At 49.4% G+C, this 15,905-nt stretch overlaps 1 protein-coding gene across 6 annotated transcripts in view; it reads left to right on the top strand.

Annotated features, from left to right (window-relative positions):
• Eri3 (ERI1 exoribonuclease family member 3) overlaps positions 1–15,905 on the top strand; it is a 124,127-nt gene that overhangs the window by 90,029 nt on the left and 18,193 nt on the right. For 5 of the 6 annotated variants that reach the window (XM_029476773.2, XM_085839044.1, XM_085839045.1 and 2 more), the window contains one exon: positions 9,666–9,765. The exons of the other annotated variant lie outside the window; for it this stretch is intronic. In XM_029476773.2, the coding sequence (XP_029332633.1) occupies positions 9,666–9,765 (100 nt within the window). The remainder of the gene's footprint in view (positions 1–9,665; positions 9,766–15,905) is intronic. 6 annotated transcript variants of the gene reach the window in all.

The raw sequence follows: 15,905 nt of genomic DNA, 5'->3' as shown, positions 1-15,905 counted from the left end.
TGAGCAGTCCAGACAAGAGGGAGGAGGAGGACCTGGGATGAATGTTTTGTAGCCCTCTCTGTTTTCCTAGGTGTGTGCTGTGTGTGTGAAGGGTGGGCAGATGGTGGTGGCACGCACTCAATAAAGGATTATATTTTAATTTGGAAAGCACTTTAGAAACTTAAAGTGCTTTGCCTAAGTGCTGACTGCTATTAGTGTCTCCTTTTTATTAGGAAAAAGGACATGATTTTTCTCTTTTATCTTCAGGCTTGTCCAACTTCTGAGAGTCAAACTTAGCAAAATGCCTGCCCCTTACTGAGGACTAGTTACCTGCCAGGTTCAAAGCCTTGGACTTGAAACACAGAATTGTGCTTTGCAGACTGGTTCTGACACCCCCGAGGGGATGGCCCCAACAGCTCAGGATCAGGAAAGGAGGTGGGAAAGACAGGGTCAGGCATTTGACATAGTTCAAGTTCTGTCCACAGCCCTTCCTCTGTCCATCTAGGCTTGGGTCGGGAAGCATAAGCACTTATTACATTGTTTAGGGGACAGGAGAACAGTCCAGTGGTTATCAAAAACCCACTTGTCATGTAATAGGAAGAGCTGAGTGGGAATGGCCCCAGGAAGTGCTGGGTTTGTTCTGTGTCATCAGGGCTGATGAGACCAAGAGACAAAGACTCAGAGTTGCTGGACCCAGTGACATTAGAGCTGTCAGAGACCAGGTCAGAGGGAAGTAGGTGCAATAGTAGTGGGAGACAGAGACTTGCCTTGGGCTTTGCTGGTTTGAAGGAAAGATACCACCCCTCCACCCCTCTCCATAGTGATGATTTGATGCTGCAGATTCAGGCAGGAGGTCTGGAAGATTCAGCTGAGCTGTGTGGCCTATTTCCTGAGCAGCTACAAGGTAAACATCTTGATCTCAGTCTAGATTATCAGTCAGGCCTGGATGCTGAAGGTTCTGCACATGGCTGAGACACTGGGAGGTGAAGACTGGCTCAGCATGGTTTTGCCATGCAGTCCGCATCTCCTAATCTGGCCCTAATCTGGAGGTAACTAAGATGGGGGAGGGGGAACTACATTGAGCCTACTGCCTTAACTGGATTTCCATACCTCCTGTTGTTAATTATAGAGATGTAATAATGTGATTAGTGCACGATTAAAAAAAATCCCTGATATGATTACCATGGATTTAATATCACATGATATATCATTATATCGTTATACAGTGACAGATGTAATTGAAATACACTTATTGGAGCCGGGGGTGGTGTTTCATTCAATCCCCAGCACCCCAGGGAGGAAAGGGCTGGCTAAAAAGAATCAGTGAGAAAGGAAATTGTAATGAAAACAAAGGAAACTCACAATGTAGCTCTCACTCCAGGCAGTGGATCCTAAGGACCTATTTGCCATTGACAGTGACAGTGCACAGGCAGCTCTGGACAGGCTAGCTTCCTCTGCAGGGGCCCAGGCAGCATACACAGCTCAGGAGTATCTTACTCTGTCTCCTTTCCGTAAACCTTGGTGTTCCAAGTCTCCTCTGACTCAGCACTCAGGACCCTAATGCTATCCAACTGAGTTGGCAGCTGTCTTCTCATCCTTGGACCCCAGTACCAAATGCTGTGGAATGAAGACCTTTGGTACAGCCCCTGCCTTTGTTGTCGGGGGTGGCCCAGCACACAAGAGGCAGCTATTGTGCTATAGGCAGTATATGGTGGTTAAGTGGATGGAGAAGCTTAATTATTCTACTTAAGTTCTGTTGATTGGCAGAGGTGGAGGCAACTGCAAGGCCCCTGAGGTATGTTGTTGGCAGCCAGAGAGCACAGTGCACCATCAGAAATTCCAGCTGGGTTTGGGAACATTGAGTTCCTGTTGCCTGACACAAGAGTCAGTCCATCCTATTGCTGCTGTAGGCATTTTGGCCAAGCTTCTGCTGGACCTGATGAAAGGAATGGGGCTCCCCATAGCTGAAAGCTCAGGAAGGGAGAGGGGAAGTAGGAGTTTCACACAGTTAGCTCCAGGAATGGCTGAAAGATTGCTGTCCTACTGGGTGAGGAGAGATGGTTCTTGAAGGACACTGGGTAGGGGAGAGTTGCAGCCTCCTGCACAGAGACTGTACCCTCTTTCCTCCCTCCCCTTCCCTTGGGAGAACATCAGGAGATAACAGAAATAGCCATTGTTCTTAGGTGTCTCCAGTGGATTTGCAGTAGATTGGTAAAGAACTCTAATGTCACAGGTGCCATTCAGACTCTGGGTGGACTTAGAGTCAGGAAAGACTAAAGGAAGGCACTTTTGAGTGGAGAGTTGAAATAGAGGCAAGAAGTAGGCAAAGGTGGAGGGCCTCCTAAGGCTGCTGAGGAAGTATGAGTCACTTACTCAGTAATAAGCACAGGGCGTGATGGCAGTCAGAAGATAATGGGATCCAGGTGGACTCATTCATTTCTGGCTTAGCCTACCAGTTGGTTGATAGTGGTGGCTTACACTGGGTTCTGGGAACCCAGGAGAAGGTGCAGCTTGGATAGATGTTGAGCTGTGTTCTAAACATACTGAGAATCAAGTGCATGTGTGAAGTCCACATGGAAAGGCTGAGTGAGTAATGTGTGTTTGGTATTTAGGTAGCAATAAGAAATACGCATGTGAAGGGTAGAGAGGTTGAAAACAAAGGAGTTGAGGACTCACCAAAGGAGAGTAGTACCAAGTAGGAAAAGCTAGGAGAGGAGAGGAGAGTGTGTCACATATTAGGTGGCCAGCTGTAGAGGACACTGCAGGAGTGTGAGGACCATGGCAGAGCTACGGAAACTGAGGGACCCGAATGTCAAGGAAAGCATGGGGAAAAGGGCTTCAAAGATGGAGTAGGTTACAGAGTGCTGAAGACCATGCAGACCCTGCAGCTGTCTGTAGACGAGGGCAGCAAGACAAGGGTTGTTGACCTCAGTAGGAGTAAAGTGACATAGCAGCAGTGCAGTGGAAAGCAGTTGGGCGTGGTGGGGAGTAAGTGGAAGTGAAGAGAAACAGCTTTGTGAAGTTTCTTGTTAACACATGGTCAATAAATTGCAGCTTTAAAAAAAAAAAATTATAGGCGCTGGAGAGGTGGCTCAGCAGTTAAGAGCACTGTCTGTTCTTCTAAAGGACCCAGGTTCAAATCCCAGAACCCACGTGGCAGTTTACCACTGTCTCTAATTCCAGTTCCAGGGGATTCAACATCCTCACACAAACACATGGAGGCCAAACACCGATGAAAGTAAAATAAAAAAAAAAAAATTTAAGTTTGTTTTTTGTTTTGTTTTTGTTGTTTTTTTTTTATTTTTTATTTTTAGGAGTCAGGTATCCTTTAAACACTTTATATACTAATTCACTTAATCCTTGCAGCAACTCTGTAGAATTGGAGTTGTTAACTCTTCTTCAAAGAGGAAACTGGAACTCAGAAGTTCTGTGAATATGATAGAGACTTAAGCAAATGAATCAATGCAAAGATAAAGGAGCTAATAAAAGTTTAGATTAAGATTTTTTCTTTTTTATTAAAAAACTAAGCCATTGACAGTTTTGTACACTTATGTATGTTGGCTGTATTCCCCCATTATACTCGCTCGTCCCCGCCCCACTCCCTCTGGACCCTTTCTTTCTAGTAAGGTTCTCCCACCCCCACCCCTGTCATTTTGAAGCTGTAGATTTAGAATGGAGCAAGAACCTGAGGAGGGTTCACATGTAAAGCTCAAGTGCGGGACTGGCTGTAGACAAGAAGTAGTGTGCCCTCTTAGAAGGGAGAGGCGAGGGCAGATGGGCAAGATCAGCCTTTTTGTAATGCGGAGCATAGACTTAAAGGAATTTTGCCAGTGACTTTTATTATCTTTGTGAAATTAAGAAAGAGTAGGGTTTGGGATGCTGTGGAGTGTGTGCTAAGATAGTGAGTGATCTTAGATCCATAGTGAGTGAGCACGTCCTACATAGAAGTGTGACTTTATGTAAATACTTAGCTCAAGAGCAATGTGTCTAAATACTGTTGTTGGGTATTTTCAGGAATGGTGTGTAAGACAAGTAGATAGGGAAGTTGAAAACCGGGAAATGGGTAGATGAAATAATAAGGATCCAGGCCTACTAGAAAAGGGATTGGGGTCAGAAAGAATGAACAGACTATGGGGTGGGGTGGAGACAAAAGCAGAGTTAGAGACAGAGAGAGATTATAAAAGTTATGTGTATCAGAGGTCAGTGCAGTCTGTCAAGATGAAAGTTCAGAAAGGAAGCAGGCTGGTGGTGATGAGGCCAGGTTATTGCTGTGCAGAGATGGAAGGAGGCAGATGTGGCCCATTTTATAGAAGGTCATTACTGAGACCCAGGAGTCAATAAGTTGAGGGGCAAATTTTCTATACTGTGTTATTCTGTATGTACTGAAGTTGCCCACAGTGATGATCATTTGGAATAAAGTTCCATAGGGAGAAAAATAGTCCAAAAGCTATAGGAGAGAGGAATTTGAAGATACCTACAGGGTATATGCAGAAAAGAGGAGGTACTGGACCTGCAATTATCACCCACTTCTGTTCATCCCCAAATTTAATGATCCCAACAAATTCTGGAAAGTTCAGTTATATATAAAAGCCCTGGCTCTCCTGTGGATACTATCTAGCAGGATCTAGCACACTGTGTGGCTGTAGCAGCAAGGGCTGGCTGACTGGCACTGCCCTTCTAATCCAATATCATGGGTTCTCTTTGTAACCTCTCTAAGGGCTATTTTGAAGATACTGTGGCCATCTTTGGAAAATACAGTTGGTGTTAGGCTGAACCTGTAAAGGAGAGAGTAGTGTTCGTAAAGGTAGCACATGTCTTGGAAGATGACAACACAGGCACACACACAGCAAATGTCATTGTCTCCTTCTCCTCTTCTCCTTCCTCCTCCTCCTCTTCCTCCGCATCTTCCTCTTCTGCCTCCTCCTCCTTTTCCTCTTTCTCCTCCTCTTCCTCTTCTTCTTTTGTAGTACGGATAACTGTGAAAAAAACATAGTAACTCCCTCAAGGTTCCAGTGCTAACTTGCAGGCCCAGAGTCAAGGGCGGATTTGTCTTGACACCTGAGCTCTGAGTGCACTGCTTTTCTGCAAGGCATGGTCTACTGGGTAAGAAAAAGCTTACCAGTCTTGGGCGTGTATGCAGGGTGACAAGTCATCCAGAGGCTTTAGTTAAAGACCTGTTCCTTCCTCTCCTTGTCAGCAGGTGACTGGATATGTTGGTACATGGTGCTCTGGAAGTTACTAAGTAGTCTACTTTTGTCTGCAGTGTGAGCTAGGTTCTAGCCTTTTACCCAACCTCCTTCCTGCGTTGTCCACTGGCTGTCAGGTAGTGTGTGGGTGGGCAGGGACACCAGAGCAGCTGCTGATGCCTCCTCTTTCCTCTCTGAAGGATCTGATGCTGCTGCCGTTGAGGGCTACTTCATCTATTAAACCCAATACACTTGTCGCAGCTGCTAAGCCCCCGTAAGCCGCCGGGCGCCGTGTTTGTGATGGGACTGACAGTGCATGGAGGAGGCTGATTATACACGATTCCATTTCGCGGGCCCAGCAATGTAATTTCACAGGGCGATCAGCGTTTGCATGTAATAGCAGGCTGTGCTGAGGTGTCAGAATATTAAAGGCGCTAATGGCAAAGCTCCCTGTTACACAGGGGGCCACCCGCCGCGCCTACAGCAGGGCTGTGCAGCAGCCCCGTCCGTCGCAGATGGCTGGCCACTAAGCTAATGGGGCAGCAGCCAAGGCGGGCAGAGCCACGAGAGGGGAAAGCCAGCCGGGAGCAGCTCGGCACCTGCTTCCCTGTGCATGGAAATTACAGCAGCCCAGGGGAAGGGAAGTGTGCGTGCCTGCCTGACAGGGTAGGGTGGGTTGGTTCAGTAGATAGAACAGCTTTCAATCCAACTCCACCTGTCCTCCTGGCTCAGTATCTGAGTGCCTGTTATGGACAGAACTTAAAAGCTGCTGTCCGTAGAAGTCATCTACCTCTCCTTAGTCACCATCCTTCCACCTGCTCCACCCTCTCCTCTGGCTGGGAACCCTGAGGGTTAGGTGCTAACTGCACAGCTGTACAGACAGGTCATCATGGCTGAGAGGTGCCATGGGGAAGCCGCAGCCAGACAACTTGAAATAGCTCAGGTCCAGGGCTTGGAGAGAGCTCTCAGAGCAGATTCCTGCCCCACACTGATGGAGATTAGGAAGCTTCTTGCCCCTACTCCTTCTTTACAAGTTGAAAGGAAGGGAACAAGAAGAAGCCGCTCCCCACTCCTTGCATTCTCCTTTGTCCTGGCTGCATCTTCTGCCAGTACTGAAGTGTTTGCTGTTGTCTGTGCTCAGGCTTTCCAGTAACACTCCTCCAGCCCACACGGGCTCAGCCCTCCTCTGATTGATTGCCAGCTGTCAGCCTTGTCTTTCCAACCAGAGTCCTTGCAACATAACTTGTATACCTTGCCCTGAGCAGGACTCCTGGAAGACTCTGCTAAGGCTGTTTACAGATGCAGTCTCTTTAGGGGGATGACAGGATGGCAATCACTGGAGGGAGTGGCTAAGGCATGTGTGGGTGAGTGTGTACACAGTGGAGCTACTTCCTGATGTCATATTGCTGGGGATGGTAGGCTTCCAAAGGGAATAGGAAGGTGTGGGTCCAGAGTACACGGTGACAGAAACATAAGTTGTATTGCTCTAAGAGCTTCAGTGTCTCTGCATTGTCTGTGACTGTGACTGCTAGCTGTGCCTGTTAGGTTCCCAAATGACAACTGTTTTTTGGGGGTTGCAGAGGGCGGTTATTTGAGGTACTGAACCTAGGCTGCTTCTGTTAGGCCGGTGGCCATGTCATAGGGTAAGCTCTGGGAGAGATATGCCAGTGTTCTCAGCAGGGGCAGCAGGGGGGTCCCAGGCTGAAGGAGAGCAGTTTTAATTAACCGTCTTTAATATCATTTTGGACTTTGGCTGGTATGTGAAGGCCCCGCTGGAAGCAGCATTTGTAAAAATTAAATCCCTCTTATTAGGAGCTTGGCAGACCCATGTGCACATGCCACCCCCTCCTCCTGGCTCATACCCCCTGAGGAAGTGCTGGATGAGGCCGTGTCTCAGCAGCAATTGGTTATCGTGCCTTATCTAGGAATATGAAACTGTGCAGCATGACACCACAGCCTCAGTGGAGACGCCAATTCATCTCACCCTTGCTCTGACAAGCTACACTGACTGCCCTTCCTGAAAGGCATCCGTCAGGTGGGGCCACGCTGCACCTTGCCAGCTACTTCTCTCCCACCCAAGGCACTAGCTTGCCCTGGTCCAGCCTGGCCCTCCTGGTCTTTGCTGCCCTTCATCCCCTTCTACACATCCTAGCCTGTGAAGATCTTGGGGAGCCATAATTACAATAATAACCTAATCATGGTGACGTACGGGGCAAGCATCTAATGTTATCTGAAGTGGTCTTCCCGCTTAGCTGCGATAAGGCTCACGATGACGTGCAGATAACGCTGAGATGCCCTGTCCCTGAGCCACAAGCAGAGCGGAGGGGCCGCCACAGCCCTGCCGCTCGCTCATCGCTTTAAGCCGGGAAGCGGCAGCACCTGCTAATGCAAGTGTTTAATATTTGATGGGCTGGGATAAAGCAGGATCACCTTCGAATTGAATTGAGTGTCAGCCGAGAATCTATTACTGAAATTCGGGTGTGATTTGACAGCAAAGTAGACGATGTTATTCTTCACTAGTTACTGCAATCTTCTCCCCGACATCACTTAAATATTTTTTTCTTTGCTTGAGTAAACACACATTATCCTTCTTTTTTTCCCCCTTCCTTCCCTTTTTCCTTTTTCAAGGGGGGAAAAACCCATCCAGCTTGCCTTCTCCAGGCTGATAGAGTAGATTGTTATTTCTTTATTTGTCCTATTAAATGGAATTTCTGATCGTTTAATCCGGCCTTTGTAAGTGATTTTAAAGTACTTGAAAGGCAGCCGCCACTGCTCTCCGGCCCACTGAGCTCCAGCATCGGTGGCCATGCTTAGCAGGTCCCCAGCTGTGCCCCCCTACTGGCTGTGTCCCCTGTCTGTCTGCATCCTCTTGCTGCATGTGTCCCTTGTTGCCCACATCCAGGCTCTGCCAGCATGCTCTCCCCCAACCCTATCCTTGAGTCCACACCCAGACTCTGATTTGTGGCTATAGCTGGGACTGGGAGAAGGTAGAGGAGGATTGGCTGGAGTTGAGCTGTGGCTGGTCCCTCTGTGATCAAGGAAAATGGCTTTGGAAAGTACTGAGTTTGAAATTGCATTGGCTCCCAGTCTCCTAGTGCCCATGGGCTTGCTTCCTGAAGCTGGAAAGGAAAGAAACTGGCTCTCTGTCCCTGGGCCCTGCACAGCACTGCCTCCCACCCATCTTGTTTCTGGCCCTGTTTCTGGGTCCTGTTCTCTGTGTGAGAGTGCTGCGTGAGGAAGTAGGTGGGCACTGACGTGCTTATCTAAGCATGGCTGGCAGGCATTTTGTTTCATCACCCGACTTAACTCACCCAAGTTGTCTTCCCATCACCACTGTCCCACATGCTGTTTAGAAGAGGGTCAGCTTGGTGTCTAACTTCTAAAGTGAAGAAATAGGTAAATGTTTAATCTCATTTCGGGCCCACTGCTAGAAGCCAGGACTCTTTTTGGCAAGCTAAGAAGAAACCCACCTCAGCTACATTGTAGAGGTCTAACCCACATAGGTCAAAGTCACTTTCTAGTGTGCCTCAGTTTCCTCATCTGTGACATTAGGCCTGTCATGCCAATGAGGATAGAAGCTGCTGGTCCTGTCCCCAGTGAGAGAAGACAGGTCCTGTCCTGTCACATGTTCCCCACAGATGGCGATCACTGGAGGCCAGCTGGTGTGATAGAGAATGGAGGGAGCAGAGGAGCTGCTGGGGGCCTGAGCAGATCGATGCCCCCAGCACTTCCTTCCCCAACCCCAGGAAAACAATTAAGTACAGATCAATGGATGGCCGCTTTGAATATGCATAAGTGAGCACTTGACCTTCAACAGAACACACACACGCACACACACACACACACACACACACACGCACACCCTCAACCTCACAACACACTCTGTACTTCACTGATGCTTGAGTTGACCTGATGACCTTATTCCCTTTTCATTGAGCTCTTACACAGCACTTACAGCTTTTTACAACCTTGCCTGTGCAGAATCAAAAGCAATGTGACTATAGGCATGTTGTTAGCCAGCTCCTGTTCCATTTTTTCTGTCTGTGGAGTGAAATTTGGAGACACTAATCGCCTGGGTCCTACCTGAGAACAGTCTTTGTGACCAGCAATCCCAAGGGAAGGAGCCCAGCACAGCTGTGGTGCTCTAGGATGGGAGTCTGTGGAGGGGTGTTTGGTGAGGGGGATGTTCTGATGAGGGGAGGACTCACCAGAAAGAAGACCTGAGCAAGCCAGAATGCTAGCGAAGAGCCCTGCAAGGGGCACCTCATAAGGGTGGCAGTTGCTGAATGGGAAGGCCCAAAAGAAAGAAGACTGGAGAAAAGGAAGGGGTCTTGCTGGTTGGGAAGAGCCTTGGTCAAAAGGGAACGTGTGGCAGATGCTAATGAGGTGGTATTACAGGTCTCCGAGGGGAAGAAGTGGGGCCTTGGGGGAAGACTTGGTGAGTGGGGTTTGCCCAGTGGTCAGGGCCTCTGTTAACCAGTCTTACCTCCTGTCTTCCAGGCTTACAGCTTCGCCATGGGCTGCTGGCCCAAGAATGGACTACTAGACATGAACAAGGGTCTCAGCCTGCAGCACATAGGCCGGCCCCACAGCGGCATTGGTCAGTCCCTCCACAAATCCCCCTGGCAGCTTGCTCAGTCCCCAGCCTGCATGCCTCAGTCCCCTGGCAAACAGAGGGTTTCCCTGTCTCATTCAGTAGCCCAACCCTGTGGAAAGTTCTTATCACTGGCTGGAGGGAGGAGGGTAGGAGGCTGGAGGGAGGAGGGCAGAATGAAGACGTTATGGTTTGGGGCAAATAGAGAGGACCACTCAAAACATTTCAGAGGAGACTGGAATATAGGTTTTGGGTGACTCACAGGTGGCCTTAGATTCAGAGTGCTGTCCCTTATCCCTCCTGCACAGTGTCCTCAGGGATTTGGGTACATGTCAGCTTACCCACCCCCCTGTGGAGCTGGAGGAGGCTGTTTAATATTGTTTCAAGTCTGTGGCCACTAAACTGGACGATCAATGGGAGTTAAGGAGATGAATTATTTAAACCTCACCAGCTTTTAATTAGTCTAGGTCCTTCTGACCGATGACTTCGTCCACAGGGTATTGACTCCCCCACAGGATCAGCAGCCTCCACTGAGCAGTGCCTGGGTTGGGAGGGGCCACTTGGGGTAACAGGTGGGGTAACCCTTGGGATTTCTGCTTGGGAGAAACTGGAGTGGCTGCAATTCCACAGAGTTGGCAGCTCTGTAAGCTTCTGATACATCAGTGTGAATATGTGTGTGTGAGTATCATGTTGTCTGTGACAGCGAGTATAAGGTATCCATCTTTGTGCATGCCTGTTAGAAGAGTGTATGCCTAACAGTACATCCATGTTGATTTGACGGCCTGTGTCTGATTATGGAAACAACCACCGGCCTGTGGGTAACTGTCAGAAAAAAGTCTCTTTCTGTGTCTCTTATTTTGTGTGTATGTGTGCAGATGCTTCCAAGGAACAGAAATGACCAGCTGCAGGCATTGTTCCAAGGGATGGAGAGAGCCAGGGTGGATTGTGGGTGGTGCCATGACCTTATTAAAACTTGATTACTTTTGACAAGGTATCATCATCAGAAGGAGCTAGAGAGAGACATCAGAATGGTAGAAGGTCCCAGCACTTGGTCCAGATTAGCCCCTTTATTCATTTATCCACCTGCCAGTGCCCAGTAGGTGCTGAACATGCTAAGGAGGGGCAGAGCCTGAAATGCGTGCTTGCCATCAGGTGCTGAGCTGTGAGCTGTGGTAGGAATGTCTGGATTACCACCAGGGAAGTTTCCCTGTTCTCGGTCGCCAGGGTAGCTTCGACTTCATCTGTATCACAGTGATTCCTGGGATTCCCTCTATCATTCCTAGGTGCCAGGGAGACAGGAATCCTGGGGCTCTGGGGGTACCCTGCTCTAATGGCTGTTCTTTCTCATAGAAATGTTTCCATGCAGCCTAAAGGAGACACCAAACCCAATAGGTGATAAATCTTTAGTGTTGAACAGAAAATTTACTACAAACAAACACACACTTGAGTTGGGATCTTTGAATGATAAATAAGTTTTCTAGGTAGAAAAACAAAGCAGAGAAAATGTGTGTACAAAGGAAGCCTGAAGGCCTGAAAGAGTCCAGCAGACATCAGTAAGTGTTTCCTAAGACTAGAATAGAAAGCATAGCAGACAGCTAGAAGCAGGGCCTTGAATGCTAGTTAAAGGCAATTCTTCCTTCCTGGAATATTGGCGGCAGGGGGGTGGGGGGGGTGGGGGGGGTGGGGGGGGTGTCGTTAGAAGATGAAAGAGTGATGTGATCAGAGCTCTGATTCAGAATCAGGGGAGCAGTGTGTGCTGCACAGAGCTAGCACTTACTAGTTGCTCAATAAAATCTTGTAGCTAGATGGATGAAAAGTAGATAAATAAATGACTCAGTGGATGAGTGATGGAAAAGGGAGAGGCCAGGGAGAGTAGGACCACTGAGAAGGCTTACATCAATTCAAGGAAGGAGAGCAGCAGCAATGGAGTCTGTTGGAAGCCTGTGGTGAGACGGCCTCTACAGCCTTGAGTGAAGCTCTGCTTCTCTACGTCTGCACTAGGGTGTATTTGTGAGGAGGACACCTTTCACCAGTTGCCTCTTGAGTGATTCCTCCATTGTCTGTTCTCCTGGGTTTGGACTCCTGAAGTGGCCTGGCCTTTAAAGAAGAACATTTTTTCCCTCTGGCTCATGGCTCTGAGTAACAATGAAGCCAGAAACAGTTGTAGCTTTACTGTGTAGATCCCTGAGCCCTCAGCTGAGGGGCAGTGCTGCCAGCCTTCGGGGACAGTGGGAGGGGCCAGCAAGGAGCCCAGGGAAAGGCTCGAATTAGGCCTATCCCAAGGTAGGTGCTCAGGGAGTGCCCTCTATGGTTTTGCCAATGGCAGAGGCTGCCAGGGCACTGGCTCTTCTTGGCACTTGGTCTCTGCAGTCTGAATGAAGAGGGCAGCCCTGCCAGCTCCTGGCTAGCTCTGAGGTGTGGGTAAGGGTGCTTGGAAAGGAGGGAGCATGGAGGGCATTAATTGGGCTGGGAGAGGCAGGGAGGGGAGGCGTGGGTTTTGAGCAGTGAGGTTAATGGCCCTCGCACCAAAGAGACAGCTTTAATGAGCTTCAGCTGGCGGTGCCCCGAGTTACTGTGCGTGCTAAAAGGGTCGCGCTGTAAGAGTTTGATGTGGACTGCTTCCCAGCCCTGGGGTCAGGGGTCAGCTCCTGTCACTGGCCACTCAGGCTGGTCCTCAGTGACATGGTGCTAATTAACTGTGTGAGGAGCTGCCAGGCTGGAGTAGGGAATGGTATGTATATGGTTGGGTGGGGGATGAGGCAGCATTGGGTGATGCTGGACAAGAATTATACAGATCCCACCACTTAGCCATCTCTGTTCTGATTGGCTCTTCCAATGCCATGGGGATATGACATTGATGCTGTGCAGGTGCTCACAGTGCAGGGAGGCAGGCTTGCTGGTGAAGTATGGTGACAGGAGGAGGATAGTATGGTGACAGGGATAGGCTGTGGGATAGCATAGGTGGGTGGAAGGCCAATCAGGTTGTGTATCTTGAGGTGTTTGAGGGGCAGGTCTGATTTGAGCTTTGAGAATGCTCTGCTGGTTTGTTTGGGGAGAACTGATGAAGAGTCTGCAGGGCTGGGAGACCAAAAGAAAGGCACAAAAAGGTAATTAAGAGCCAGGGCAGCACTGAGGGCTGGGGACAGGCTGGGGTAGGAGGGGTGCCGTGGCAAGGAACCAGGTTAAACTTTGTTTCAGCCATTAACTGTTTACCTAGCATCTACTATGAGACAAGAATTATGTTGGTCTAGATGACATGGTGCTTGGTACCCACAGAAATTTCAGGCCGAATTTTGAGCTCAGCACTGGAGACTGAAGGAGACACAGTTCAGGAATGACTAGGGAAGGTCCAGAGATGCTGCAACACCAAGCAGGAAAGCTTTGGAGGCTTGTGAGCAAGACAGTTTAGTGGGGCTGGGTGGGTTTGGCCCTGGGAGTCTGATGTACAAGATGAGGCTGCAGTGGCAGAGCTGCTGAACTGCAGCGCCCTGTGGCTCTGACAGCGCCTCAGTTAGTTTATCTCCAAGGCAGGGTGGCCTCCCAGTGACTGCTGAGTAGTCTGCCTTTCTTTCATTTCATCAGCGTGTCAGCAAAGTGTTCCTCTCATTTTGCATAAACTCACTTGCCTAACAGTCATGTGAAGGTAGGCCTCGCCTTTCCCTTCCTAAGAAACTGGCATGAGTTGGTCAAGGTCCCATAGCCTGTGATCTGAGGATTAAGTAAATACCCAAGTGCATGGCCCAACATCTCAATCCCCGTGCCCTGCCAATGCTGCGCCTTTGTAGTGTTGAACTTTGTGATTGTTTTGACTTAAAAAATAAAGCAAAACAAAAAAACCAAGCCAGGTGTGGTGCTAGATGACAGGCAGATGGATCTCTGAGTTCAAGGCCAGCCTGGTCTATAAAGCAAGTCCAGGAGGACAGACAGGACTCTGTTACACAAAGCAACCCTGTCTCAAAAAACAAAACAAAACAAAACAAAACGGGTTCTGGGATTCAAATTCAGATCCTCATGCTTGAGGGAAAGCACCTCGCCCGCTGAGCTGTGCCCTCAGCCTCCCTCTCCTGCTGGCTCTCCCTATTCTCCGTAAGCTCACATGAACCTTCTGGGCCTGCAGAGTGTGGGCAACAGCTGGAGAAAGAAAGGCAAGGCAGGCCCTGCCGTCCATCAGCCCTGTGAAGACACTGCACATCTGCTGACCTCAGCCTCTTCCAGTCCTGAACCGTCTTACTCTCACTACAGTTTGCTCTCTACCTCTTGGCCCAGGGAATCCTGCCTATCTCCAGGCCCTCGTCTTAAGCATATAAAGAAGGGTATCTTGATATCATTTGTTATGGGCAATAACTGGGTCCTTTAGGCTGGGGGTATAACTCAGTGGTAGAGCACTTACCAGCAAGAGCAAGGCCCTAGGTTCAGTCTCTAGTACCAAAAAAGAACAAACCAAACTAGAATCTTCCAAACGAGGCTCTGCAGCAGAGTCTGGGTTTCTTCCCTTCTTTCCTTTCTGAAAGCTGCACAGGGAAGATCAGACAAATCTGCTATTGTGACAGAGCCCACAGACTTCAGGTTTCAGCTGGCTAGGAGAATAAGTGAACAGCTCCCATACCCAGCTGGGTGGGCTGGCCCTGCGGTCTTAGCCTTTCTGCTCTGAGACTGAGGGGGCCCTGCAGAGGCTCATGGCACAGGTGGCATGGCCAGAGACCAAATGGACTCTCGGGAGCTTGCTGCCCAGCACAGTTTGGCAAGAGCTAAGCTGGCAGGTGGTGGCAGTGGGGAGGGTGCCCCTCTGTGGGAAGAAGTACTAGCCTGTGGTCTCCCCCACATGAGTAGGGTGTCTATCAGAGTCCAGTCAGAATGCATTAGCTCTGTGGCATGGATCTCATTAGTGCCCGTGAGAGGTGTCACTGCAGGAGAATCGTAGGCTCAGGGAGATGCTTGTACCGAAAGGAAGAAAGGACAGTGACAGCCTTTTCTCTGCCGCCAGCTCACTGGGCCTCCCACCCTCCTCCTCTCGGGGAGGGGGGTGCTGGCTAATGAGCTCAGCTGCAGTACAGCTTTGGCTTCCCCTCCTTGAAGTTTCCCAGGTCTCTCTGAAGACCTTGCCCGCCCGGATTAGCACACATGGACACCAGCCCCTCCTTTTGCCCAGCAGGGAGTTCCTTCTGATCACCCAGCTCCTCCACAGTAGGAAGGGGAAGGGGGAGGGCTAACATGGGGGAGGGGTGTTGCACCCCTGGGAATGTTCAAATCCCTCTGCATCTCAGTGACCATGATCCCCTTTCTGCAGAGGACTCTTGCTTTCAAGAGCTTCAGTCTTTGCCTCCCTTTCAGCCATCTGGCCATTCTTTTCCCTCTGCTAAACCCCTTACAAGACAGAGAAAAATGTAAGGACTCTCTCTGGCTGAGGAGTCTGCAGGTAATATGTAGACTCGACATTCAGAAGCCCACATCTAGGCTACAAATGACCCTGTAGATGCTGACATTTCTCCTCTTGTCTGCCCTCAGTTGTGTCTCACCACTACCACCATTGCTATTTTGGGCTTGGCCACTGTCACTGCTCAGAGGGCCAGCTTCTTGTTCACTGTGAAACAGAACTAGAGTGTCTTTCCCCATACTTACCCTGCCCATCTCCTTTCTGATGTAGCCTTGAGAAAGTGAAGATCCAGAAAGTGGGTGGCCATAAAGGATAATTACCCGGGTGCCAGCAGGGTCTTCACTTCCTATCTGGATGGTCCCTGGGAGTGAGGGACAATTTCCTCCTTGAACAAGACCTCCTTGGGGCCCCTAAGCATGTGTGTGTGTTAGAACTGGTTTGAGTGAGTTGATGGATGGAAGAAGGTTCCAGTGTGTGTGTGTGTGTGTGTGTGTGTGTGCAGTATGATCTTTGTTCCCTTCCTTCTTAGCCCCAGGCTGGCTTGGCCTCCCCTTGTCTCTCTCTGTATCTCCTGTCAGACCATCGCAGACGTAAATGACAAAGAAATCAGAAAGACAGATCAATGCTGGCCAAATTAGCACTTGCAGATAGACTGTGCGGGGATGTCAGCGCCCTGACCCCTGGTGATCTTGCAGCCTTCACTGCTGATATTATGCAAATTGCATCCATCTGGCAGGACCTGTGCGTGCTTGCTGCTCCTACTCAGAAGAGT

Source organism: Mus caroli, unplaced genomic scaffold (genome assembly GCF_978045245.1).
Source record: "Mus caroli unplaced genomic scaffold, Mus_caroli_1 scaffold_6, whole genome shotgun sequence".
In the NCBI taxonomy this organism is placed as follows: Eukaryota; Metazoa; Chordata; class Mammalia; order Rodentia; family Muridae; genus Mus; species Mus caroli.
This window is presented reverse-complemented; position numbering and strand designations above follow the sequence as displayed.